Source organism: Mirounga leonina, unplaced genomic scaffold (assembly GCF_011800145.1).
Source record: "Mirounga leonina isolate KUSES-001 unplaced genomic scaffold, KU_Mleo_1.0 Mir_488, whole genome shotgun sequence".
Classification (NCBI taxonomy): Eukaryota; Metazoa; Chordata; class Mammalia; order Carnivora; family Phocidae; genus Mirounga; species Mirounga leonina.
The window spans coordinates 9,464,989-9,489,896 of record NW_023270777.1 but is presented as its reverse complement, the minus strand read 5'-3'; the positions used below and the strand labels follow the sequence as shown (position 1 = coordinate 9,489,896).

General features: G+C 41.6%; 2 protein-coding genes across 16 annotated transcripts in view; one reads left to right on the top strand and one right to left on the bottom strand.

The window, feature by feature from the left end:
- Window positions 1–22,901, bottom strand: part of NCOR1 (nuclear receptor corepressor 1) — a 159,583-nt gene extending 136,682 nt beyond the window's left edge. For 7 of the 10 annotated variants that reach the window (XM_034989664.1, XM_034989672.1, XM_034989670.1 and 4 more), the window contains exons 1-2: window positions 21,867–22,055; window positions 352–529 (exon numbers count right to left, since the gene is read on the bottom strand). In XM_034989664.1, the coding sequence (XP_034845555.1) occupies window positions 352–459 (108 nt within the window). In that variant the 5' untranslated portion in view covers window positions 460–529; window positions 21,867–22,055. Of the gene's footprint in view, window positions 1–351; window positions 644–21,866; window positions 22,056–22,514; window positions 22,534–22,674 lie in introns of those variants that run through there. The other 3 variants (XM_034989667.1, XM_034989666.1, XM_034989665.1) reach the window with 3 other exon arrangements.
- Window positions 22,902–22,969: 68 nt separating this feature from the next.
- PIGL (phosphatidylinositol glycan anchor biosynthesis class L) overlaps window positions 22,970–24,908 on the top strand; it is a 92,024-nt gene continuing 90,085 nt past the window's right edge. For all 6 annotated transcript variants that reach the window (XM_034989679.1, XM_034989678.1, XM_034989677.1 and 3 more), the window contains exon 1: window positions 22,970–23,435. In XM_034989679.1, the coding sequence (XP_034845570.1) occupies window positions 23,201–23,435 (235 nt within the window). In that variant the 5' untranslated portion in view covers window positions 22,970–23,200. The remainder of the gene's footprint in view (window positions 23,436–24,908) is intronic.

Here is a 24,908-nt window from a genome sequence, read left to right as displayed (position 1 = left end):
CATCACTCAAGAGAGGCCAAGTTATCTGGCCAGCTTAATACTCAACCAGAACTTGGGAGCAATAAACATAGGTCTTAACCTTAACAGGAAACCCTAGACAACTGGTATTTTCCTATCAACAACTCCTACAAACAAAAACAGACATGTTTTTGAAATCTGGCATAATGCCATACTAAGACAAAGATAATTAATCCCCCACCTTTGGCTCCCCATCTTTGAGAATGGCTCTTGACATTTAAAATGTATAGATGTAACAATTACATTTGGTTTCTGACCAACAAATGTATTAAATAGGAAAAGTAAAACACACACAAACACAACTTATGCAACTGCATAGTATTTGTTCCTTACCTGCTGGTGACGCGTGCTGGGAAAGGTGTACTGAACAGAGTGGGGAGGATAACGACTTTGTTCTGTGCTGAATGCTCCTTGGTTGGGAGGATAACCTGAACTTGACATTATCAGTAAAGAAGTCCTCACCAGGCTGTGAGATCAAGTCCAACAAACAATCATGTTTCTAGGAAACCACCTAAACAGGATGGGAAAAATAGAATTGATAAGAACTAAAGCACCAGGTGTACTTCTAATAAATTATAACTATAGCTACATAAATAAAACCACAATTACCAGTAAAAGCTTTCTCTCATGTATTTACTTAATACAAGTAATTGGAGTTTGAAAAACATTAACAGGTCTTTTCTTGTAGACTTAAAAAACGTTCTTTAATATATCACAAACAATAGTAGCAGTAGCTACAGAAAGTAAAAAGGTGTATAGACAATCTCAGCATGGGACCTGGCACACGGCAAATGCTCAACAAATGTCCTTTTTGTGGATAAATGTCTGAGAATCAAATGTGATCTATTGCAGAAAGAAATAATCTATAGTTGTAAGTTTTGGGGTTGTAAAAAGTCAATTGTTAAAAAGATTCAAGAGTATCTATAAGGTAAGCATTTGTGCAGAGGAAATATTATCTTCATTAAATAATTCTGCCCCCCAAATAACAGCCTAAGAAGACATTCAGGATGAGAAAGCGTTCAAGAAGAACAAAGTGAGCTTATCACTTCAAGGAAAACAACTGCCAGTATTTGTGAAAATTAGAATTTTGGAAAAACTTTTATCTGCTTCCATGAGCCTGACAGCTTCCCCACATTTAAAGACTTTTCTGGCAAGACTGGTCGTGATATTAACAAGTGTGAGTTTTTGATATTACATGATGAAATATGTCAACATTTGAAATATCTGTATAATTCAATGAATCAATATTTTCCAAATGACCAATACAGAATGTTACAAAATTATTCATGAGTGTAATATTTATTTAAAGTAGAAGACATTTTACTACAAATAAAGTACAAGACAACCCAATAAATGTTTGTGATAGAATATGAAAAGTTCATTGATATGGTTTCAGATCTTACACAGCAATTAACCTTTAAAAAACTGCCACTTGTCCGGATTGGGTGTGGTATCAAAGAATATCTACAATTATCTAAAAAGGCTATTAAAATACCCCTCTCTTTTCCAAATACATATATCTGTATGAGATTAGCTTTTCTTCATAAACTTCAATCAAAACAGTATATTGCAAGACTGAATGCAGAAACAGATTTGAGACTAAAGCTATCTTCCTTTAAGCCAGATATCGAAGAGGTTTGCAAAAATGTAAAACAATGCCACTCTTCTCATCAAGTTTTGTTTTATTCCGGAAAACAGTTACTTATCATAAAAAAATGTTATTTATATTAGTATATGGTACATTTATATTATTCTTACATGAATTAGTATCTTTAAAATGTCCACTGTAATATCTAATATGGTAAATTTCAACATACAGAACCCACATAAGCAAATGCTCTTTGGAGTCCTAAATAACTTTAAGAGTATAAAGGATTCTTGAGACCAAAAAGTTTGATGACCACTGGCCTAGAGAATTAAGTCATCTTTAGGTTGACTAGCATTAGTGACCCAGAAAGGCCAGTCACACCCAGCTCCACGCACACACTCCTTCTGGAGAATCTGCCCCTAGTTAAGGTGAAGCTTTGACACCATGTTTATATCAAGTAAACTCCCCTAGTGCACAAGGGATGTACCACTTAGATCCCTTGCCAGGAATGTGGAATTGAGAACCTCAGTTACAGGGAACTGAGTTGCAAAGTAGCCAGAGTAGGAGTCAAGGTGAGCCAAAGCATGTGCCAGAGAGGTTACAGAGGGAGCAGAGAATGCCAGTCCAGACACAGAATAGAGTAGACATGCAGAGACAAGGGGAGCCAAGAGACCTTGCAGGCCCGGGAGACAAAGCAGCAACTGCCTTGGCTCCTGAGTCTTTCCTCCAGCGTCAGTCCCAAGAGAAGCTGCTGAACTCCTTTCCTTGACCTTGGATACTTGTTAAACTACCTACATAGTCTTACAGTAAGTCCTCCTTTACTTAAGATAGATGGAGTAGGTTTTTATTTCTTAGAATCGTCAGAGTTCAAGTTAAATCCTAAAATAACCATATAAACTTGGAAAAAACCCAAATGTCATGTCCATCAAGTAATAAATAGATAAATGAAATCAGGTATATCCATACAAGGAACATTATTCCACCAAAAAAGAATGAAGTACTGATACACACTATAACTTGGACAAACCCTGAAAACGTTACGCAAAAGTACAAGAAGCCAATCATAAAAGTCCACACTTTGTGTGATTCCTTTCATCTGCAAGTACAGAAGAGGCAAATCTACACGACAGAAAGTAGATTAATGGCTGCTTAGGGACGGTAGGATGCGGACTACTGCAGTAGAATATACATGAAATTTATCATTTTAGCCATTTTTAAGTGTGTAATTGTGTAGCATCACGTATATTCACATTGTGGTACAACTATCACCACCATTCATCTTCAGAACTTGTTCATCTTCCAACTAAAATTCCATATCCATCAAACACTCCCACTCCTCCTCCCCTCAGTCCCCGGCAACCACCATTCTAGCTTCTGTCTCCATGAATTAGACGACTCTGAGGACCTCACAGAAGTGGGATCAAACAGTATCTCCTTCTCTGATTGGATCATTTCACTTAGCACAGCATCTCCAAGCTTTATCCATGTGGTAGCATATATCAAAATTACCCACCTTTTTAGGACTGAATAATAATATCCCATTGTATTGGAATTTCTTTTTGAGGTGATAAAAATGTTCTAAAATTGACTGTAGTGATGTTTGAACTTATCTCTAAATATACTAAAAACCACCGAATCATATTTTTTTTTTTTTTAAGATTTTATTTGTTTGACAGAGAAAGACACAGTGAGAGAGAGAACAAAAGCAGGGGGAGTGGGAGAGGGAGAAGCAGCCTTCCCGTGGAGCAGAGCCCGATGCGGGGCTCAATCCTAGGACCCTGGGATCATGACCTGAGCCGAAGGCAGACGCTCAACGACTGAGCCACCCAGGCGCCCCTGAATCATATACTTTAAATGGATGAATTGCATGGTACATGAATTACATCTTAATAAAGCTGTTTTTAAAAAATTGCCAACCCAAAAACAAACTATACAAAGCAACCACAAGATTTAAAATGACTGTGCAGGGGCGCCTGGCTGGCTCAGTCAGAAGAGCATGTGACTCTTCATCTCAGGGTTTTGAGTTTGAGCCCCACATTGGGTATGGAGATTACTAAAAAAAAAAAATTTTTTTAACTTAAAAAAACTTAAATTTTTTTTAAAATGAGGGGCACCTGGATGGCTCAGTCAGTTAAGCATCTGCCTTCAGCTCAGGTCATGACCCCAGGGGGTCCTGGGATCAAACCCTGTGCTGGGCTCTCTGCTCACTGGGGAGTCTGCTTCTCCCTCTCCGTCTGTCCCTCCCCCTGCTCATGCACGGCACTCTCTCTCTCTCAAATAAATAAATAAATAAAATCTTTAAAAAATAAAAAATAAAATAAAAATAAAAATGATCGTGCAGCAGTCCAAGTTAACATATGCCACATTTCATGGATTCTAATACCTACATGTGTCCATATCTTAAAAACTCTAAAGTCAATATGTATCCTACAATCAATGGCATTTTATGGTCTAATTAGCAGCACTTTTTCTTTTCTTTTTTTTTTTAAAGACTTTATTTATTTGACACAGAGAGAGAGAGAGAGTGACAGAGAGAGCACAAGCAGAGGCAGTGGCAGGCAGAGGGAGAGGGAGAAGCAGGCTTCCCACCCAGCAGGGAGCCCGACGCGGGGCACGATCCCAGGACCTTGGGATCATGACCTGAGCTGAAGGCAGACGCTTAACCGACTGAGCCACCCAGGTGCCCCACTTTTTCTTTAATCTTAGACGTAAATAACATTATCTTATAAGCAAAGACATCTTTTTGCTGAGATACAGTATTAGAGACTACATCCAATAAGTCTTTGGTTTCTGCCTAAATTTTCCCCTGGAGAGCTCACATTACAGAAATTACTATTTGCTTTTTTTCCCTTTAAATTTGTTCCTGGACTCTCAGGATAAAGCAAAAAAAAAAAAAAAAGTAAGGATACTAATATTCTCAAAGTGATTTCCCATCTGAGGTCCTTTAAAAGAACAGGTAACATTTACAATAGTTTCAAAAAGCCTAAAAGAAATACATATATAGGGACGCCTGGTGGCTCAGTTGGTTAAGCGTCTGCCTTCGGCTCAGGTCATGATCTCAGGGTCCTGGAATCGAGTCCCACATGAGGCTCCTTGCTCAGTGGGGAGCCTGCTTCTCCCTCTGCCTGCCATTCCCCCCTGTTTGTGTGCGCTCTCGCTCTCTCTCGACAAATAAATAAAATCTTAAAAAGAAAAAAAAAAGAAATACATATATAAACTAAGAACAGAGAAGGACATCCTAAGCACAACCCCCAAAACACACACAATAAGACTCATATCTTGAACTTATAAAATAAATATATATAAATACATATAAATAATAATTTACATATTGTTTCTATACAGCAAAGACACTTCAAAACAGCAAACTACAAACTAGAAAAAGTAGGGGGGCCTGGGTGGCTCAGTCAATATAGCATGTGACTCTTGATCTCATCAGGGTCATGAGTTCAAGCCCCACATTGGATGTAGAGCTTACTTTAAAAAAAAAAAAAAAAAAAAGAGGGCACCTGGGTGGCTCAGTCATTAAGCGTCTGCCTTCAGCTCAGGTCATGATCCTAGGGTCCTGGGATCGAGCCCCACATCGGGTTCCCTGCTCAGCGGGAAGCCTGCTTCTCCCTCTCCCACTCCCCCTGCTTGTGTTCCCTCTCTCACTGTCTCTCTGTTGAAAAATAAATAAAATCTTAAAAAAAAAAAAAAACTAGAAAAAGTAAAATAGCAAAATTTTGATATAACAAATATATTTATTTCTTACAAATCAATAAGGAAAAAATGATCACAACAGAAATATAAAATATGACAGAAATATGGGATTAGCAAAGGAAATAAAATTAATGACATCAACTTCATCAATAATCACAGAAAAATAAAACAAAATCATTTTCCCAGACAAATTGGCAAAACATTAAAAATAATACCTAGTAACGGTGAAGGTTTGGAGGAAAAAAAGCACTCATTTACAGACTATTGGTGTCTATGTAAAATGGGTATGAATCGCTCTCTAAAGAAGGATGGCAATATACACCATGAGCCGTGAAAATACACATATCCTCTACCACAGCGATTCCACTTCTAGGATTCATTTGATTATTCAATACAGAGATACCCAGATGAATGCCTGAGAATGTTCCTCAAGGAACTGTCCTAAACATCCATCAGCTTAGAAAATTGTTCTTTAAAAAGTTTAGCTAATGGGAAATTTTATGTAGAGTATGCCACAAAAAGTCTACATGTGAGAACACTTTGTTTTATAAAAGTATGATTTGTGTATCACATTTCTATCCAAGTTTTCAAGTGTGTCTATCATATCTTCACAAGATTTTAAGACCAAAGGCAGAAGTGTCATATATCCAACAAATATCTACTGAGGAGTACGCTACTACGTACCAACATGGTTCTAAACGCTGGCATAGAATGGTGACTGAGATATGCCATCCTGTTGTGAAGTGACACAGACAATAAATAATCACGATATAATATGATGACTTGAAGTGCCATAAATAAAACAGGATGGGAGAGAAGGAATAAGGAAGACATGTCTGATGGGGTAATCATAGAAAGCCAATCTCAGCTAAGATGACCCTATGCCCTGATTTCCTGAAACAGACCCAATTTACAGCTATCGTCCCGGTGCAGTTATTAATTATGCTCCATTTCCTTCTCAAAACTGTCCCAGTTTGGATAACAAATTATATTCTAAGATGACTTTTGAGCCAAAGCTTGAAAGATGAGAAGGAAGAGCTAGCTACCCTTGAAGAGACAAGAGCAATCCTTGAAGAGGAAACACAGAAGCCCTTAGAGATGATGGGCAGGGGGAGATCAGCGTGTGGTTTTGCTGGTACATGTCTTGAAACTGAAATATCTCCCTCTGTATTCTGAATATTAATCCCTTTTCTACCTTTATGTTACAAATACTTTCATCCAGAATTCATAATTTCACATTTCTGAAGACATTTCTACCCCAAAGTAAAAAAAAAAAAATACTCTCTACATTCCCCTCTTATACTCCTTCAAGGTATATACATATATATTTAGCTCCTTAATCACCTAAATATTTTTTTTCTAAAAAATGGTAAGGTAGGGAATCTAGTTGTATTTTCTTTACTGATAGCTAATTATCCCAACAAAAACCCTCATTGAACACGTCTATCTTTCCCCGGTGATCTGAAATGCCATCCTATTACAACCCAGCAATTTTGGTACATACTCTAAAGAAACTCACATACCATACTTACATACAGAAGTATTGATTGCAGCAATGCAACAGGCCACACATTAAAACTACCCGGTCAGCATTCCCCTCCTATACACCTGCCCGTGCTCTAACATATGAGGTTCTTGGTGGTGGTGGTATTTGTTTTGTTTTTGGAAATAGGTATTATATGTATGATTTTAGAGTTTGTAAGAGTACCCACAGAAGACAAAGAGAAAAATCTTCTCACCCTGGTCCCCCAGTTCCTACCCAGTTGTCCTTCCAGAAGGCAACCAAAGTTACTAAAGTATCCTTTAGAAATATCCTACACACACTCACACACACACTTCTCTCCCTACATAAATGGTAGCACAGTAGAGATATACTGTTCTATAGCCTGCTTTTATTACTTAATATATCTTTCTCAATATAGCAATCATTCTCATGAGGCTATAAAGAGCTTTTCATTCTTTCTATTGCTGTAGAGTATTTCACAATGAGTGTTCAGAAATATTTTATAAATGTTTTCCAAGTAATTATGCTCTGCACCCCTAAGAAATGTCTACATGATATGGGGCGCCTGGCTGGCTCGGTCAGTGGAACTTGCAACCCTTAATATCTCAGGATTCTAAGTTCGAGCCCCACTCTGCGTGTAGAGATTACTTAAAAATAAAATCTCGGGGCACCTGGGTGGCTCAGTTGTTAAGCGTCTGCCTTCGGCTGAGGTCATGATCCCAGGGTCCTGGGATCGAGCTCCACATAGGGCTCCCTGCTTGGTGGGAGGCCTGCTTCTCCTTCTCCCACTCCCCCTGCTTGTGTTCCTGCTCTCACTCTCTCTTTCTGTCAAATAAATAAAATCTTTAAAAAATAAAAATAAAAAAATAAAATCTCAAGAAAAACAAATGCTTACATGATCTATCTCTGAGCTCTCCTCCCAATTCAGACATCTTAAGTAAATAAAGCTATAAATGGAATGGAAAGGCATAAGGAAAGATCTTAGGTCAAGGTCATCCAAATTTTTTCCAACAGTGGTCTACATGATGAGACATCCATGTAATATTGGTGTTGTTTATGTTTGTGTTTTTTTTAGTTTTCAGCAATGATGAATCCTGAGTTCAATACCTGTATTCAATGCCACTCAAATATGATTTATCCATGTTCCCCTTTTGTCAGGAATTCTTCATATCCTAATTTTGTGATGTGATTTTAGTGAAGTTTAATTTGACTATCTCAAAAATAAAATAGAGTCAGGTACTATCAGCCCAACACAGGTGGCAAGAAAACATCAGCAAAATCAGAGATTAGCCCTCACTGGCACACAGATTTATAGGTCAAAGCAGGCCCTACTGGCCACAAGAGGGGCAGCTTGGAGACCGCTATGACTTCCTTCCTCCAAACTTACTCATGAGACACAAAGCAATAGTTGAGAGCAATAGTTGTTTTTGTTTTTTAACCAAACTCTTTCCTTAAACATCTTACATGGAAGCCAAATGTATTAAAATCCACAGAGGAGAAATACTCCCATTCAGTGGGAATGGGGACCTTCACAAGCTACCTTTTCAGTCCTCCCACCACCCCGCCCCCCATCAAGTCCTGCCTTCCACCCTTACTCCAGTCAGAGCTCACCAAAATACCTCATTCACAAGAATCCAGTTTAAAGTTAAGGCTGACACTGTGGAAAGAGCCGAGATGCCCTTCAACAGATGAATGGATAAAGAAGATGTGGTCCATATATACAATGGAATATTACTCAGCCATCAGAAAGGATGAATACCGGGCGCCTGGGTGGCTCAGTTGGTTAAGCGACTGCCTTCGGCTCAGGTCATGATTCTGGAGTCCCAGGATCGAGTCCCGCATCGGGCTCCCTGCTCAGCAGGGAGTCTGCTTCTCCCTCTGACCCTACCCCATCTCATGCTCTCTCTCTATCTCATTGTCTCTCTCAAATAAATAATCTTTAAAAAAAAAAAAAAAAGAAAGAAAGGATGAATACCCAACTTTTACATCAACATGGATGGGACTGGAGGAGATTATGCTAAGTGAAATAAGCCAAGCAGAGGTTTCACTTATTTGTGGAACATAAGGAATAACATGGAGGACATTAGGAGAAGGAAGGGGAAAATGGGGCGGGGGGAATTGGAGGGAGAGATGAACCATGAGAGACTACGGACTCTGAGAAACAAACAGGCTTTTAGAGGGGAGGGGGGAGTGGGGATGGGTTAGCCCAGTGATGGGTATTAAGGAGGGCACGTACTGCATGGAGCACTGGGTGTTATACGAAAACAATGGATCATGGATCACCACGTCAAAAACCAATGATGTGATGTATGGTGACTAACATAACATAATCAAATTTAAAAAATAAAATACAATGAAATAAAGTTAAGGCTGAAGAGGAAAAGCCCTCAAGTGGCAGTTTCAAATTTTAAGTTCAGTCCTTAGCACCAAACTCATTACCTTAGGGTTAGTTACATTCCTGACTCATGAATTTTTACAGTCAAAATTTTATGCACAACCCCCTCATAACATAAACATATATAACAGTAATGCAGTATGAGAATATACTAAAACTAGATGCCATTATTATAAGTGAGAAGCGCACATTTCAACTGAAATTTTTTTTTTAAGAGGGAGGGGGGAGAGGGAGAGGGAGAGAGAGAATCTTAAGCAGGTTCCATGTTCAGCTCAGGGTCTGATGCAGCGCTCAAACGCACAACCAAGATCATGCCGTGAGCCGAAATCAGGAGTCATACGCCTAACTGAGTAAGCCACCCAGGCGCCCCACATTTCATCGGAATTTTATGAATAACCCCCAAACTAGCTTCCTATGTTTTGTAAACAGGCAATAAAATATAGTAAAATGAAATTGGTCTACTTAAATTCCTTTTTGAATCTTCCCATATTAAAGTAAAAAAGATACACATCAATTTACTCAACAGGAAACTTCTCTTGCAACAAAATTTCAAATAATCCCCCCCCCCAAAAAAAGAATCCAATTCCCTCTCACCAGGAACTCCTGGCTTTTGGCCTACAATCTTTGCATAATCAAAATGTACTTGGACAGGTTTTCAAGGTGGCCTAAGCTATCTTGGAAAAAAATAGCTAAAAATATACTTCACTGTGGCAGGACTGCAAATACCTCTTCAGATAAGCAAGAATGAATCCACCCAGGGTCACAACAGAGGAGAAGGCCATATTTTACCAAAGCAGAAAAAGGACCCTACAAAATACACAATTCAATTTTCTTTTAAATGATCAAAGAATAAAACCTTTTAAAAGTATGGGATAGGAGAATGTCTTCTGTGATACTGCAGATGACAAAATACTAGTTACTAACCTGAGACAGATCAGGTCACACCAATTCTCATAAAGCAGCCCAGCTCTCGTCCAAATCCTGAAGTATTTTAAGCAAGGAGAGGCTAAGGACCACCCCCCTGGGTTATCCCAGCTACCGAAGACTCTCCAGAATGGCCATGACTTAAAGTGGACCTCTTGGGGCACCTGGGTGGCTTTGTCAGTTAAGCGTCTGCCTTCGGCTCAGGTCATGATCCCAGGGTCCTGGGATGGAGCCCCACGTCAGGCTCCCTGCTCAAGCGGGGAGCCTGTTTCTCCCTCTCCCTTTGCCCCCAGCCCCCATTCATGTTCTTTCTCTCCCGCTCTCTCAATTAAATAAAATCTTTAAAAAAAAAAAAAGGAAAAAGAAGGCAGGCCTCCTGAGCCCATCTCAGAGGCCAGCCTCGAGCAGAGACCCTAGAAATCACCTAAGTGGATTCTGTAATTTTTATGAGGTCAGAGAGGTGTTGAACTCAGGACTAAAATTTCTCCTGTAAAACTAAAGCATTCTTAAACAAACAAACAAACAAACAACAAACAAAGGAGCTACTCTGGGGGAATGCCATTAACAAAGTATTTATTTTACTTCAGGCTCTTTTGAACATCTCACTTAGAAGACAGATGAATGGGAGCTAAAGAAAAAAGGCCTTTCAGGTTCAACTATCTCACCCTCAATCAAGTCTGACACTGAAAGAAACACATTAATAAGGGCATAATTATTTGATTAATCTAAGAATACAAGCATTCAATAAATAACTCTTGAACTGGGGGGGGGGGGGGGATGCTGCTTTCACCCTACATAAAGTGAGAAAGGAGAAGTTTCCCAAGACAGCAAGAGTAGACAACGCAACTGAGAACTCTGGTACAGCTGCACAATACTGAACTAATTCTCTGAGCAATATTCACTCCAGCAACTATAAGAAATGAATATACTGCAGAATTAATCGATAGGCCAATAACTACAAAGAATAATTTTTAAAGTTACCATTTAGTGAGCCTTTGTTATGCACTAGGCAGTATACTAAGAGCTTGGCCTGCAAGGAGCTCACCTAAAACATTAGTTCCATTATTATCCCTAATTAAGGCTTTTGAGAGCCTGAGTAACTTCCCCAAGGTAATTTTTTTAAACTCAGAGACAGATCTCTTAAAGATCATATGGTGCTGTCTCCCCTTTGACCCACTAACAGAGACTGCTAAAGGTTATGAAGCAAAACAAAACAAGGCTACTGAACAGACTATTTCTAAGGCATACACCACAATAAGGTAGAAAAAAAGCAACTGACTTAAAATTTACTGAATTATATACAAAAAACAAAGCCACCAGATGCATGTGAGGGCAGGGACCATCTCTGTTTTGCTCACATGGCCTCCCCAGCACCTAACAGTGCTTAGCTCTCAATAACACCCATTCCAATAGCACGTTCTGTTCTTCCTTCCACATACCCACCCCAAGCCTCCCATGCTTCTCCATTTCCACTACCCCCACCCTCACCTCTTGCTACAAAAAACCTCCTAACTGGACTTCCCACGTCAGTACTTCTCTCTACTCAAAAAGCTGTATGATCTTTTTAAACCATAAATCAGAACGTGTCACTCTTCTCCTTAAGACTCCCCAGGGGGCTACCATGCACTTCAAATAAAATCCCAACTACTCACTATGGCCCACAAGGCCCCCACCTGATCTGGCCTGCTTCCTCTCCAGATTGCTCAGTAGGCCCCAGCAACATGAGCTTCCTTTCAGTCCCTTCATCCTGCGCCAGGACCTGCCTTGCCTCAGGCCTTTGTCCTTCTTTACTCTCTGCCTGGAATGCTCTTCCTGGCTCATTTAAGTGGCTGACTCCTCATCAAACTTAGCATTTCAGGTCAAATGTCATCTCCTCAGAAAGGCCTTTCCCAACCACCTATAACGTGGGTTCCCATCAGTTACTCTCAACCACATAAGCTTTTTTTTTTCTCCTTTATAAATTAATCTCAACCTGAAATGGATTTATTTGTTTTACTTCATTATACTCTGTCCTCCCCCACTAGAATATAAAATCTGTTTGATTCCCTACCATATTTTTTGAACAAAAGGAGTAAGAGGGGCGCCTGGGTGACTCAGTCGGTTAAGCATGTGCCTTCGGCTCAGGTCATGATCCCAGGGTCCTGCAATAGAGCCCCGCATCGGGCTCCCTGCTCAGCGGAGAGCCTGTTTCTCCCTCTCCCTCTACTGCTCCCCCTGCTTGTGCTCTCTCTGTCAAATAAATAAAATCTTAAAAAGAAAGGAAGAAATGGATAGGCCTTATTTGAAAAGTCTGAAAACCTACTGAAGAACGTAAAAAAGTCTATTTGAACTAAAGGAGAGGAAGTACATAAAGTCAATCTTCCAAAATTAATCTATAAATTTGGTATTTCTAATCAATATTCAGTATTCCCCATAAAAATCTCAGCAAGAGGGGCGCCTGGGTGGCTCAGTCGTTGGGCATCTGCCTTCGGCTCGGGTCATGATCCCAGGGTCCTGGGATCGAGCCCCGCATCAGGCTCCCTGCTCGGCGGGAGGCCTGTTTCTCCCTCTCCCACTCCCCCTGCTTGTGTTCCCTCTCTCGCTGTGTCTCTCTCTGTCAAATACATAAATAAAAAATTTCTAAAAAAAAAAAAAAATCTCAGCAAGATGTCTTATTGAGCCCCACAGAATAATTCTAAAGTTCATCTGGGACAACACATGGACCAGAATTATCAAAGTCTGAAAAAAAAAAAAAAAAACAGAGTAATGAACAGGGGACAACCCCTATCAGCATTAAAATTATAAAACAGGGGCGCCTGGGTGACACAGTCAGTTAAGCATCCAACTTGGTTTCACCTCAGGTCATGTGAGATCAAGCCCCATGTCGGGCCCCACTTTCAGCGGGGAGTCCGCTCGGAGTTCTCTCTCCCTCTTCCTCTGCCTGCCCCTCCCCCACATGCACCCTCCACACTCTCTCTCACTGAAATAAATAAGTAAATCTTTTTTAAAAAATAAGTAAATAAATAATAAAATTATAAAACAACAGCAATTTAAGGGATATGAGATCAAGAACATAATAAATTAGAAACAGTTCCAAACATATTTAGTAAATGACAAAAGTTGCAAATCTAATCAGTGTGGCAAAAGATGAATTATTCACTAAATGGTGCTCACACAACTGGCTAACTATCTGGAGGAGAAACATGTACACATATATTCCCCCAAAATATATCTCTACCTCACTTCTTATACGGGAAATAAATTCCAGATGGATCCAAAAAATTAGAAGTGAAAAAATAGGAAAGAAAAGAAAAAAAATGAAAGTTCAATTAAAATCTGGGGAGTTCTTTGTCTAAAAAATACAAAAAGGCATATGGTCAAAAGTCTTCCTCTCATTTATACGCCTCAGTCACTCAGTTCTTACAACAACCAACATTACCAGTTTCTTGGGTTTCATTTCAGAAACATCCTATAACATACAAGCAAATAAGTATACATTATTTTTCCTCTTTAAAACAAGCAGTAGCATGCTATACAATAATATTCCTCATGTTACTTTTTTAGTTTAATAGATGGGTGAATATTTTAAATTTTAGAGTGAAGAAGTCTTTCTAAGTAGAGCATGAAACCCAGAAGCCATATACGGACTACTAATGAAGACAGCTAACATTTATTATTTACTTACTATGTGTCAGCCACTGTGCTAAATGTTATTTTACATTATCTCCAATCTAAAAATAAGCAAACTTGGGGCGCCTGGGTGGCTCAGTCGGTTAAACATCTGCCTTCTGCTCAGGTCATGATCCCAGTGTCCTGGGATTGAGTCCTGCATTGGGCTCCTTGCTCAGCGGGGAGCCTGCTTCTCCCTCTGCCTGTGGCTCCCCCTGCTTGTGCTCTCTGTCTGACAAATAAATAAATAAAATCTTTTTTAAAAAATAATAGTAATTTAAAAAATAAGGAAAGTAAGGCTTAGAGAGGTTAGGTAATGTGCCCAAGGTCACACAGAGAACACAGAGCAGGACTGGGTATATCTGACTACATAATAACACAAAAGAGGGGCGCCTGGGTGGCTCAGTCGGTTAAGTGTCCGACTCTTGATTTTGGCTCAGGTCATGATCTCAGGATCATGAGATCAAGCCTGAGCCTCCGTGTGCTGAGCGTGGAGCCTGCTTAAGATTCTCTCTCCCTCTGCCCCTCCCCCTACCTCTGTCTCTGTCTCTTTCTCTCTCAAAAGCAAACACACAAAACAATAGCTGGGGGTGGGGCACCTGGGTGGCTCAGATGGTTAAGCGTCTGCCTTTGGCTCAGGTGATGATCCCAGGGTCCTGGGATCGAGCCCCACATCGGGCTCCTGGCTCAGCAAGGAGTCTGCTTCTCCCTCCCCCTCTGCCTCTCTCCCTGCTCATGCTCTCTCTCTCTCTGTGTGTCTCAAATGAATAAATAAAATCTTAAAAAAAAAAAAAAAAGAATAGCTGGGGGTGGGGAGTGTGCATATGTCTGAAAAAAGTGAATACCTTAATATATAAAGAGCATATCAATCTGAAAAAGACCAAAAACTCCATCAAAAAATAACCTAAAGCAGGCAATTTATTAAAGAAATACAACTCCCCTCATAAAAAAATTCCAACCTCAGTAGTAATTGATAAAAGCCAATTAGAATCACTTCCACCCCCCCACCCCCCCGCCTTCTTAAATTGTCAAAATGTTTTAATTTGTAACATCCAGTACTGGCCAGGGTTTGGGGCATACTGATACACTTGTATCAATATCTTTCCAAACCTCCACTGTTCAGGTAACAGCAACTCCACTTCTGGAATCTATCCTATAGAACTGCTTACGCAAGTACACAAAATACACAAAAATAATTCACCTCAGCTCTGTTTTTCTGAAAAAACAAAAAGACAAAAAAAAAAACAAAAACAACACTAGTAGCCATAAACTGGTTAAACAAATCATGGTATTTTCATAAACAGAATACTATGTGGCCATTAATGACAGAAATAGCTCTAAATATACCAACATGAAACAGTAGCACATAAAAGAACAATATATTATGATCCTGTAATACAGGAAATTACACACACCAAAAAAAAAAAAATCTGAAAGAATATGCAACAAACACTTAGAAGATTATATCTAGGAAATGGTACTGTCAACTTCTTTATATACTTCTATATTGTCCTCTGTAAAACAATATATTACTTATAATAGATGAAAGACAAAGATTCCAAAATAAACACATCCCCCTTCACTCATTAAAATGGTTTTGTGTGACTATACAGCAACTCCTCCTTCCACTCCTCCCCTCCTGCTCTGTTCAGTTCCCTCCTCCCCATCCTTCCTCCCTCTTCCCCTCAACACATAAACACCCACACACACATAGAGTTAATGGACTATATACTCCCTACATCTGGTATATTTATACTGTGTATATTTTAGGCTGTAACTCCTAGAAAGCACAAGTTTTGGTTTCATTCCAAATACATAAAAGTTATTGTAATTCAAAACTGAATTAAAAGAACCTAATCAAAAGTAACACAAAGTTAAACGTCTTTGAACAGGAGTTCAAAGACATGATGATTACAATTTAAAACAAATATTTCCAAGTTATACAAATCTATATGCTATCGCCAAAGAAATGAACTGCCTAAAACAAATTACTCTGACTCTGAACTGTCCAGGACAACAAAAAAGTCAAGAAGAGTCTGTCAGTTAAATAAAAGGGGGGGGGGGGGAGGCGAATTGTAACCAGAAAGGTGACCCTCAAAGCAAAACTAAGTGTCAAATTTTCCTAGAAAAATATAACCTCAACTTATTCTGGCTTAGTATCAGTTTATTCATATATAACCAAACAAAAACAAAAAAACCCAGCCCAAGTTTTATTCCTCAAATAGACACGGGGTGGGAGGAATCAAAATACTTTGGTCACCTTGACTTTTCATTTGCTCTTGACTAGTATACTTAAAGATTTAATTTTTGATATTAAAACTAAACAGTACTATTCTTTCAAAGGGAACCTGTCAAAGGTATTCTTCAATAATCCTATAAAAGGGCACCTGGGTGGCTCAGTTGGTTAAGCGACTGCCTTTGGCTCAGGTCATGATCCCGGAGTCCTGGGATAGAGTCCTGCATCGGGCTCCCTGCTCGGCAGGGAGTCTGCTTCTCCCTCTGACCCTACTCCTTCTTGTGCTCTCTCTCTCAAATAAGTAAATAAAATCTTTTTAAAAAATAAAAAAAAATCCTATAAACAAACTATTCCATATTCTTAATTCACAATTTTTTCTAACCACTGAAACTACTCCAAAATTCCCTGTATATATATATTAACATATTCTTGTTCTAACATTATCTGAAAATACAGTCAGATGAACCAATCCCTTCCTTCCTTTCTTTCTCCCTAAAATCCCAGTAAACTGACAAAAAAAAATTTTTTTAATGTTTTGATAATTCACGGATTATACTTTGTCTCTCGCTGACACTGGTAAATTTCTACCTGTTTTTAAATTTACATAAACTATTCATCAAGTTCCCACACGTGTATCAATCAGCTTCTTCAACAATGGTACCAAGTAACTCTAGCAGTTAGGTTTTTTATACATTTAACAAATTTCTAGTACACACTTTCTGGGTACGGTGTTATTCTGGGAGTTGAGGTAGACATGAGATACAGACATGCCCACAATAGGCTTATGGTCTAGCAGGGACTAAATGGACATGTACATAAATAACTATGATATTATAATAGAGGCATAAGTAAAGCATTAAGAACTTCCAAAATCAGAAATACACATCTTTGGAGAAGAGGGAGTAGGAGGGAGACTTCCTGGCTGAAGTAATATATGATTAAACCCTCAGAAAATAGGCAGAATTTAAATGTGGTAGATTTCAGAAGTAAGGCACATTAGGCTAAACAGGCATATTATTTAACAGCCCAAATGGAATAAATATGACATGCTTCAGTACTCATGTGAGGATTTCAGTTGAAAAAGAACAATATGCTTCTTTCTTTAAAATAAATTTTATGGAGGGGCGCCTGGGTGGCTCAGATGGTTAAGCGTCTGCCTTTGGCTCAGGTCATGATCCCCAGGTCCCGGGATGGAGCCCCACAGCGGGGAGCCTGCTTCTCCCTCTCCCTCTACTGTTCCCCCTGCTTGTGCTCTCTCACTCTATCAAATAAATAAATAAAATCTTTAAAAATAAAAAAATAAAAATAAATTTTATGGCATAAGTACCATAGAAAACTAATACTACATGTGTGCTTTTCAACATAGCATTAAGAATACAGTCCACATTCATGCTATTTATCTAAGCTTTTATTTAACAACTGAAGTCCCTCATACTTTAAAAAAAAAAAAAAAAAAGATCCAGAAGTTTGAAAGTAGATGAAGCAAGGGGTGTCTGGGTGGCTCAGTCGGTTAAGCGTCTGCCTTCAGCTCAGGTCACGATCTCTGGGTCCTGGGATCCAGCCCCTGCATCGGACCCCCTGCTGGGTGGGGAGCATGCTTCTCCCTCTCCCTCTGCCCCTCCACCCTCCTGCTTGTACTCGCTCTCTCTCTATCCCAAATAAATAAAATCTTAAAAAAAAAAAAAAAAAGGAAGGAAGAAGGAAAAGCAAGCAACAGCTAATATATAAAGTAATTTAACCTGTTTGGGTCTCAGAAGTTCCTAACCGTCGACATAATACAATTTCTATTACTGTAATACTTAAATTCCATGAACTATCACTAGGTCCAGACAACCTCAAAGACATTTTTGTTTAAGAAGATATTCATCACAGGGGCGCCTGGGTGGCTCAGTTGGTTAAGCGACTGTCTTTCGCTCAGGTCATGATCCTGGAGTCCCGGGATTGAGTCCTGCATCGGGCTCCCTGCTCAGCAGGGAGTCTGCTTCTCCCTTTGACCCTCCCCCCTCTCATGTGCTCTCTCTCTCTCTCTCTCTCTCTCATTCTCGCTCTCTCAAATAAATAAATAAAATCTTTTAAACAATATGTTTAAAAAAAAGAAGATATTCATCACAGATTAAAAATTAAGCAAACCAAATAATTCCCAGTGATCATATTATTGATGTAGATCAATACTAATTTTTTTCAAACTATAGTTTCATTGCAGAAATTTAAAGTTAAGATAAACCCAATACCTAAGCTGAATAAGTAATCTCTCATTCCCCATCCACCCCGATTTTTGTTCTAATTGTCAATCATCACGCTGAATCATCTGATGGATGAGATGGTGTAATGGAATGAGTCCCACACTGGATGTCATAAGAATGGATTCTACCACTGGCCAATTGCAACAATTTAGGCAAATCACTTCGCTTCCGTGACCCTCAGTTTATTCACGAGTAAAGTAAGATTAGATCATCTATGACTCTAGATCCTATAATTCTATAAATTATTAGCATTCTATTTTAACCAATTTAGTTTTTGTTTTTTGTTTTGTTTTTTGCGATCACTTTTAAGTAAAAGTAACAGTAGCGCCCACGGAGGAATCGAACTGAAGAACTCCACAGGAACATTAACATGGCTTTCTATGGTCTCACTCTCAAATGCAAAGAGAACAAACAAACAAAAAAGTATGTTGTATCTGAAGACTATCCAAGTAATATTTTGACCACACAAGCTTCTGGGGTAGAAAAAATAGTAGAAGAACAGTAAAAATGTTCAAGGAAAACCACCACCACAAGAATACCAAATAAAAAACAGATGTCCTACATACAGTTATTGCTACATGACAGAAGCTTTTCATAGCTTTTCAATACTAAGAAGTCCTGACAGAAAAAAAAACCGAAATGTTTCCTTAACCATCAATCTAAATGTACTTCTTGCATCCTCAAACCTGAAAAAGACAAAATATCAGGCAACCTAGAGACTTATTTGTGCACATAATTGATCTGCTCAACTTTACACCTTTGCAAGCATTTAGTAATGTACCCTGAACATAAAAGGCATGTCACACCAGTTGAACAAGTGAATGAACTACATATGAATCTCTAATCAACAAGTAAGTCCATAGAAAATAAATTGTGGGGGCGCCTGGGTGGCTCAGCCATTAAGCGTCTGCCTTCGGCTCAGGTCATGATCCCAGAGTCCTGGGATCGAGCTCCGCATCGGGCTCCCTGCTCCGCAGGAAGCCTGCTTCTCCCTCTCCCACTCCCCCTGCTTGTGTTCCCTCTCTCGCTGTCTCTCTCTCTGGCAAATAAATAAATAAAATCTTAAAAAAAAAAAAGAAAAAAGAAAAAAAAAATTCTGATCAAGCTTTACTACTTCTTTGCAAGGTACTCTAGCAAAATGCAACATCTGAAGAGAAGAAACTGAAGTAACTAAATAGGCTAGACCTCCATGGTTCCCAGGCATCAGTAAGAATCTGAAATTGCAATTAAGACAAATCACAAAATACAATTAAAACTGAGTAACAAAACACACTAAAAAAACTAAGTAACAAATAGCCTGACATTTACCTACATCAATCCCTGGCCTATTCAAAAGGCTTTGCTTCCTACTGCAGTAATGGCAAGAAAATCTCACCACTTCCCAAATTAAAAAGAAAAAAAAAAAAAAAAAAGCTTACAAAAACTTGACTATATTTACCTAGCTTTGGAACCAACTTTTACTCAATTAAATTCAAAGAAACATAAGTTATTTTCAAGCATTTTCTTTTAAAAAATTATGTGAGCACACTGAATACTTAAGTTTTACTGTCTGATTAAATCCAAAAAGGCATTCAGTTAAAAATATATCTTTCTCAGAGGCGATGGAGGGAATCACAGCTATAGTACGTAACAGGCCTATTCAGGTTAAGTCGTAATGTGAATACATTTTTCTAATTAGAATACAATGTTTATTCATTCAACAAACATTTGCAGTGTCAATACCCTACACAGAAAATAAAATCATACCTGGTGCCTTAAACGTAAAGATAAAATCTGAGAAGGGCCTATCCTGATCTCAAGAGGAGATAAAACTGGTTCCTAAATACCTAAATACAAGGTAGAAAGTGTGAATGCCACGGGAGATGTGCAGATAAGCACTTCAGGAGTGCAAAGGAAGTTGTTACTACCTCACAGAAACATAACCCTTTCTATCTGTTTAAAGCAATTTCATAACTATTAACTCTCTTAGGATCACAGCAGCCAACCCTAAGAGAATGGATATTTTCCTACTATCATAGATGAGGAAAGGGAAGCACAGAAAGGCTGATCATGTTCCAAAATGTCACTTAGTAAAAGGAAGAATCAGGACTCTTTGTATTGTATTTTCTCTGGGGGAGTAGTTCAACATATGGTAAGCCTTTTGCAAAAGGAAAGAGTATTTTGGTATTGCAAGTAATCCCATCCTTATGTATGTATGTAAGTATGTGCATATTATTTATATATACGTGTGTTAACCTTGATTTCTGTTGACAGGTGTGCTTAAAGCAAGGCAAGGCAACTGTGTACTATAAATACTAAAATAAATAAATAAGCTCCCACCGGATCTAACAGAATAAGCGAATACAAACACTATTTCTTCCTCCAACAACTTGTGTTTATTTCTTTGGTAATTTTTACCCATTTCTAAATAAGATTCTAAAATTGTTCTATCTGCTCCCGAGCCCAGGCCACTTGGTTCCTCCAATAAATATTTTTATGAAAGGGTACATTAAGACGTTTTTTTAAACTATTAAAAATTAAATAATGCCAACGGCTCTTCAGTTATGGAAAGGTCAATCCCATGTGACCTATTAGCAGCAGTTATTGATCAAGATATGTTGAACGAACGAATGAATATTTGTAGGCATTTTAAAATCCCGGGCCTGTTGCTCTTGGCTCAGTGTTCTGTCTCTCATCATTGCCTCGCCAGGATGCACACAAGGAACGCAGATTTCAATATTAATTAGGATATGATCAGGGAAGCAAATCTGATGCAGGTGAATACACTAATCCCAAAGATTAGAATTACCTATATCACTGCTCTCCAAGGTTAACTCTGCTGAAGTGGCGCCATGGCGTGCAACATCAGTAAAAGAAAACTGACGCTTCCTGAGCAAACACTTTTCACAAAAATCACTTATTCCCACGTCCACCTCTAATAACTACACCTAATCCAGTCCAATCGAAGAATTCAGTCTGCTCTCCATTAAGGCCGGTTTCTCAATTACAGTTTCTCGAATCCTCCTTCCTCTATAAAAGAGAATTCACCGACTTCACCCAGTAAAACACCCGTAACAAGAGGCAGGAGGTAGAGGGTTCCGATCTTTGCCATCCCCGCCACTACCCACCCTTCGCCATTACACCCCGAAGTGGTTTGCTTAGAAGGTGAACTAGTTTGCTCTTCACGCACTTGTCCATCGCTGTCACCCTCCCTAAGCCCTTCCACGCTCCCAAGACGGCCACCAACTCCGCCTCAGAGTGAGCCCAGGCCCGCCACCTGTGCCGGCCCCACCTGGGCTGCCCCGGCCCCCCCGGTCTCCCTCGGTCGGCCCGCCGGACTCCGCACGCCCCCTCCCCACAGGACACCCGGCCGGCCGCAGCCCATTCTTCCTCCAAACTCCATAAGCCTCTTCCCCTCGCCCAGCCCCAGCTCCCCGCCGCGCCCGAGCCGCCCCGGGCGGCCGAGGGGAAGAGGCCGGGCGTCTGCGGCGGAACCGGACCTACCGGGCCCGCGACGCCCCTCGCCGGGCCGAGAGGCCGCTCCCGCGGCCGGCGCTGGGAGCCCTCGGAAGCCCCGGAGGGAGCGGGGGGCCCGGAGGCCGGGGCTGCGGGCGCCGGGGCCTACTCACCGGGAGCTGGCGGAGCTGGTAGCCGGCGCGCCCCCGGGCCTGAGGAGCAGGACGCGGCCCCGCCGCGCGGCCCTACCCCGGGCCCTCGCTCGGCGCGGCAAGCTGGGAGCTCACTCCAGCCGCCGCCGCCGCCGCCGCTGCTGCTGTTTCGCCACCTTGGCCGCCATCTTGACTCAACCCCTCTCCCTCCCCCTCGGCTCCGGCGGCCGCCGCTAAGGCGGCTCCGGCGCCGGCTCCTCCTCCTTCCGGAGGGCTGGGAGATCGACTCCCTCCGCTGGCCGAGCGCGGCGCCTACCTCGGCCGAGCTTCCTGGGTCGCCCCGCGCCTGGTGCCCTCGGCTCTCCCCTCAGCCTGGCGGGCGGCGGTCCCCTCGAGCGGAGACGCGCCGGGGCCAAGCCGGGGCGGGCCGGACCCAGCGCGCTGCCATCGCGCACTCGGGCCGGGGCGCCCGCCGCGAGCCTGCCGGCTCCCGCGCGCTCGGGGCCTCCCCCGGGGCGTGGGAAAGGGAAGGACCCGGGGCCTGGCCTCGGGCCCTGCGACCCCTCCGCGGCGCGGCGGCACCGGGCCCGCCGCCTCCTCCGGCCCGGGCTGCGGGGAGCGAAGGCAGGTCCCCAGCGCTGGGAGCCAGAGGGCTGCACGTCGACCTACCCAAGATAGTTTGCAGGGCTGCGGCTGTAATTCGCAGCGGGACTTCACTGACATGGCAGGCGCTGCTGATTTGTCCGTGATGTCGTTCCTTAATCTAAAGTCACCCGTCGGAGCAGCCCGTGGCTCTCGGCGACTATGAAGTGCGCTCGCTCAGCCTTACCCTTCTAGAGGAATCACTGGACGGTTCCCCGTAACCGCGTGCTTTTCCTTCAGAGGAGCCGCCGCTCCACAAGCCAACATGAAGAAGGAAAAACAGAGTCGGTTCATCCGGATAAGGGGCTAACAAATAATTACGAGGAAGCCTAGGGTTTTAATAAATGAGTTACAAAGTGGTGAACTGAAGAGAGGAGGGAATTCAAGAGAGGGAGGGCAGGTATTTCCAAACGCTTCTTTTTAAACCCATGGCACTGTAAGGACAGGGGCAGAAAGCCGGACGGCAAGGGGTTCGTCTCTGAAATCGAGAAGGCAAAAAGACGTCGTAGAGATTGCATAAAGTAGAGAGAACTAGATAAAGAACGGTTGGGAGGCGTCCTTGTAAAACCACAACAGGAACCCAACGTTTAGAGCCTCTCGTCGGCAAAACGGACTTAAACTCGGAACGCAGTTTCCGCGAGTGCAGTTTTCCCGCCGGAGGCTGGGTGTGCGGCAGCCTTCCTCCTGCGCAGGCGCAGTGCCACTTAGCGCGGATGGAAGCCGTGGGTTTTCTGTGTTTGGCAGCGGCGATCCTAGCATGGGGCTTCCTGTGGGTTTGGGACTCCTGGGCAAGAATGACGAGTCTGGAGCCGGCTGGCGTCCCGGGAGATGGAAGCAGGACCCTCCTGGTGATCGCGCACCCCGACGATGAAGCCATGTTCTTTGCTCCCACTGTGCTAGGCTTGGCCCGCCTGAGGCACCGGCTGTCCTTGCTCTGCTTCTCTGCAGGTAGGAGGCTGGAGGCGGGGCGCTGGGAGCCGGGGCTGTGATGGGTATTCAGGTGCTAACCTGTCTCAGTCGGCTTCTTCCCGAAGGGAAGCCAAGTTTAGGGAGCTGAGTGAGTGCAACGAAGGTCCCTTCTCTGGGCACTTCACGGAGGATGGTGGCCCCAGCCTGTGGGCTGTAGCGGCTAACTTCCCAGGTGGGTTGGGGACGTCCAAACAAGCTAGGCTGCATCGTACCTGCTCAACCCTTAACATTTTACTACGGAAGGTCGCACAGGACCTTCCTGCTGCTTTTAAAATCCACTTTCTGCTAGGAAGTTGCATACGTCAAATTGAAGGGAGAGGCTCAGGTCATTAGACGAGAAAATAATTTTATGGGTAATTCTAGAATTCAGTTCCACCAACCTTCCGTGAAGAGGCCTTTCAAAGAGTAAATCCTCCTTTACCATACAGAAAAGATGGGCTGAGAAAACAAAAATTGACCATGATACTGGATTATGGTGATATTTGCTCAACTGTGTAAATGTCATTGAACTGGGGCGCCTGGGTGGCTCAGTCGGTTGGGCGACTGCCTTCGGCTCAGGTCATGATCCTGGAGTCCCGGGATCGAGTCCCGCATCGGGCTCCCCCTGCTCGGCGGGGAGTCTGCTTCTCCCTCTGACCCTCCTCCCTCTCATGCTCTCTGTCTCAAATAAATAAATAAATAAATAAAAATCTTAAAAAAAAAAAAATGTCATTGAACTGTACATAGACAGTGGGTATGTAAAATTATACCTCAATAAAGCTATTTTTAACAAATGCCCATGACCTCTTTTCCCACTTGGTTGTGTGTCATTACAGTTTTTTTTCTACACTGATTTTCTGCAGAAATCCCGTTTTATATAATTTTACATTTTTCACTGAACATTAGTTTTCAGTCATTTTCCAAATATTTTTTGTTTTTTATTTTTTAAAAAGATTTCATTTGAGAGAGAGAACGAGCGGTGGGGAGGGGCAGAGGGAGAGGGAGAAGCAGACTCCCCTCTAAGCAGAGAGCCCTACAAGGGACTCTATCCCAGGACCCCAAGATCATGACCGCGCGGAAGGCAGACTCTTACCGATTGAACCACCCAGGCGCCCCTACCAAATATTTATTAAAAATTTATGTACATATGTTAATTAGTTGAATTTAAATAAATAAATAAAAGAAATTATAGGTTAAAAATTAATTAAAAGCCACTTTTTTTTAAGATTTTATTTATTTATTTGAGACAGAGAGAATGAGAGACAGAGAGCATGAGAAGGAGGAAGGTCAGAGGGAGAAGCAGACTCCCTGCTGAGCAGGGAGCCCGATGCGGGACTCGATCCCGGGACTCCAGGATCATGACCTGAGCCGAAGGCAGTCGCTTAACCAACTGAGCCACCCAGGCGCCCCATAAAAAGCCACTTTTTAAAGAAAAAAAAATTATGTGCACTGCACATTACTGGAATGACCAAA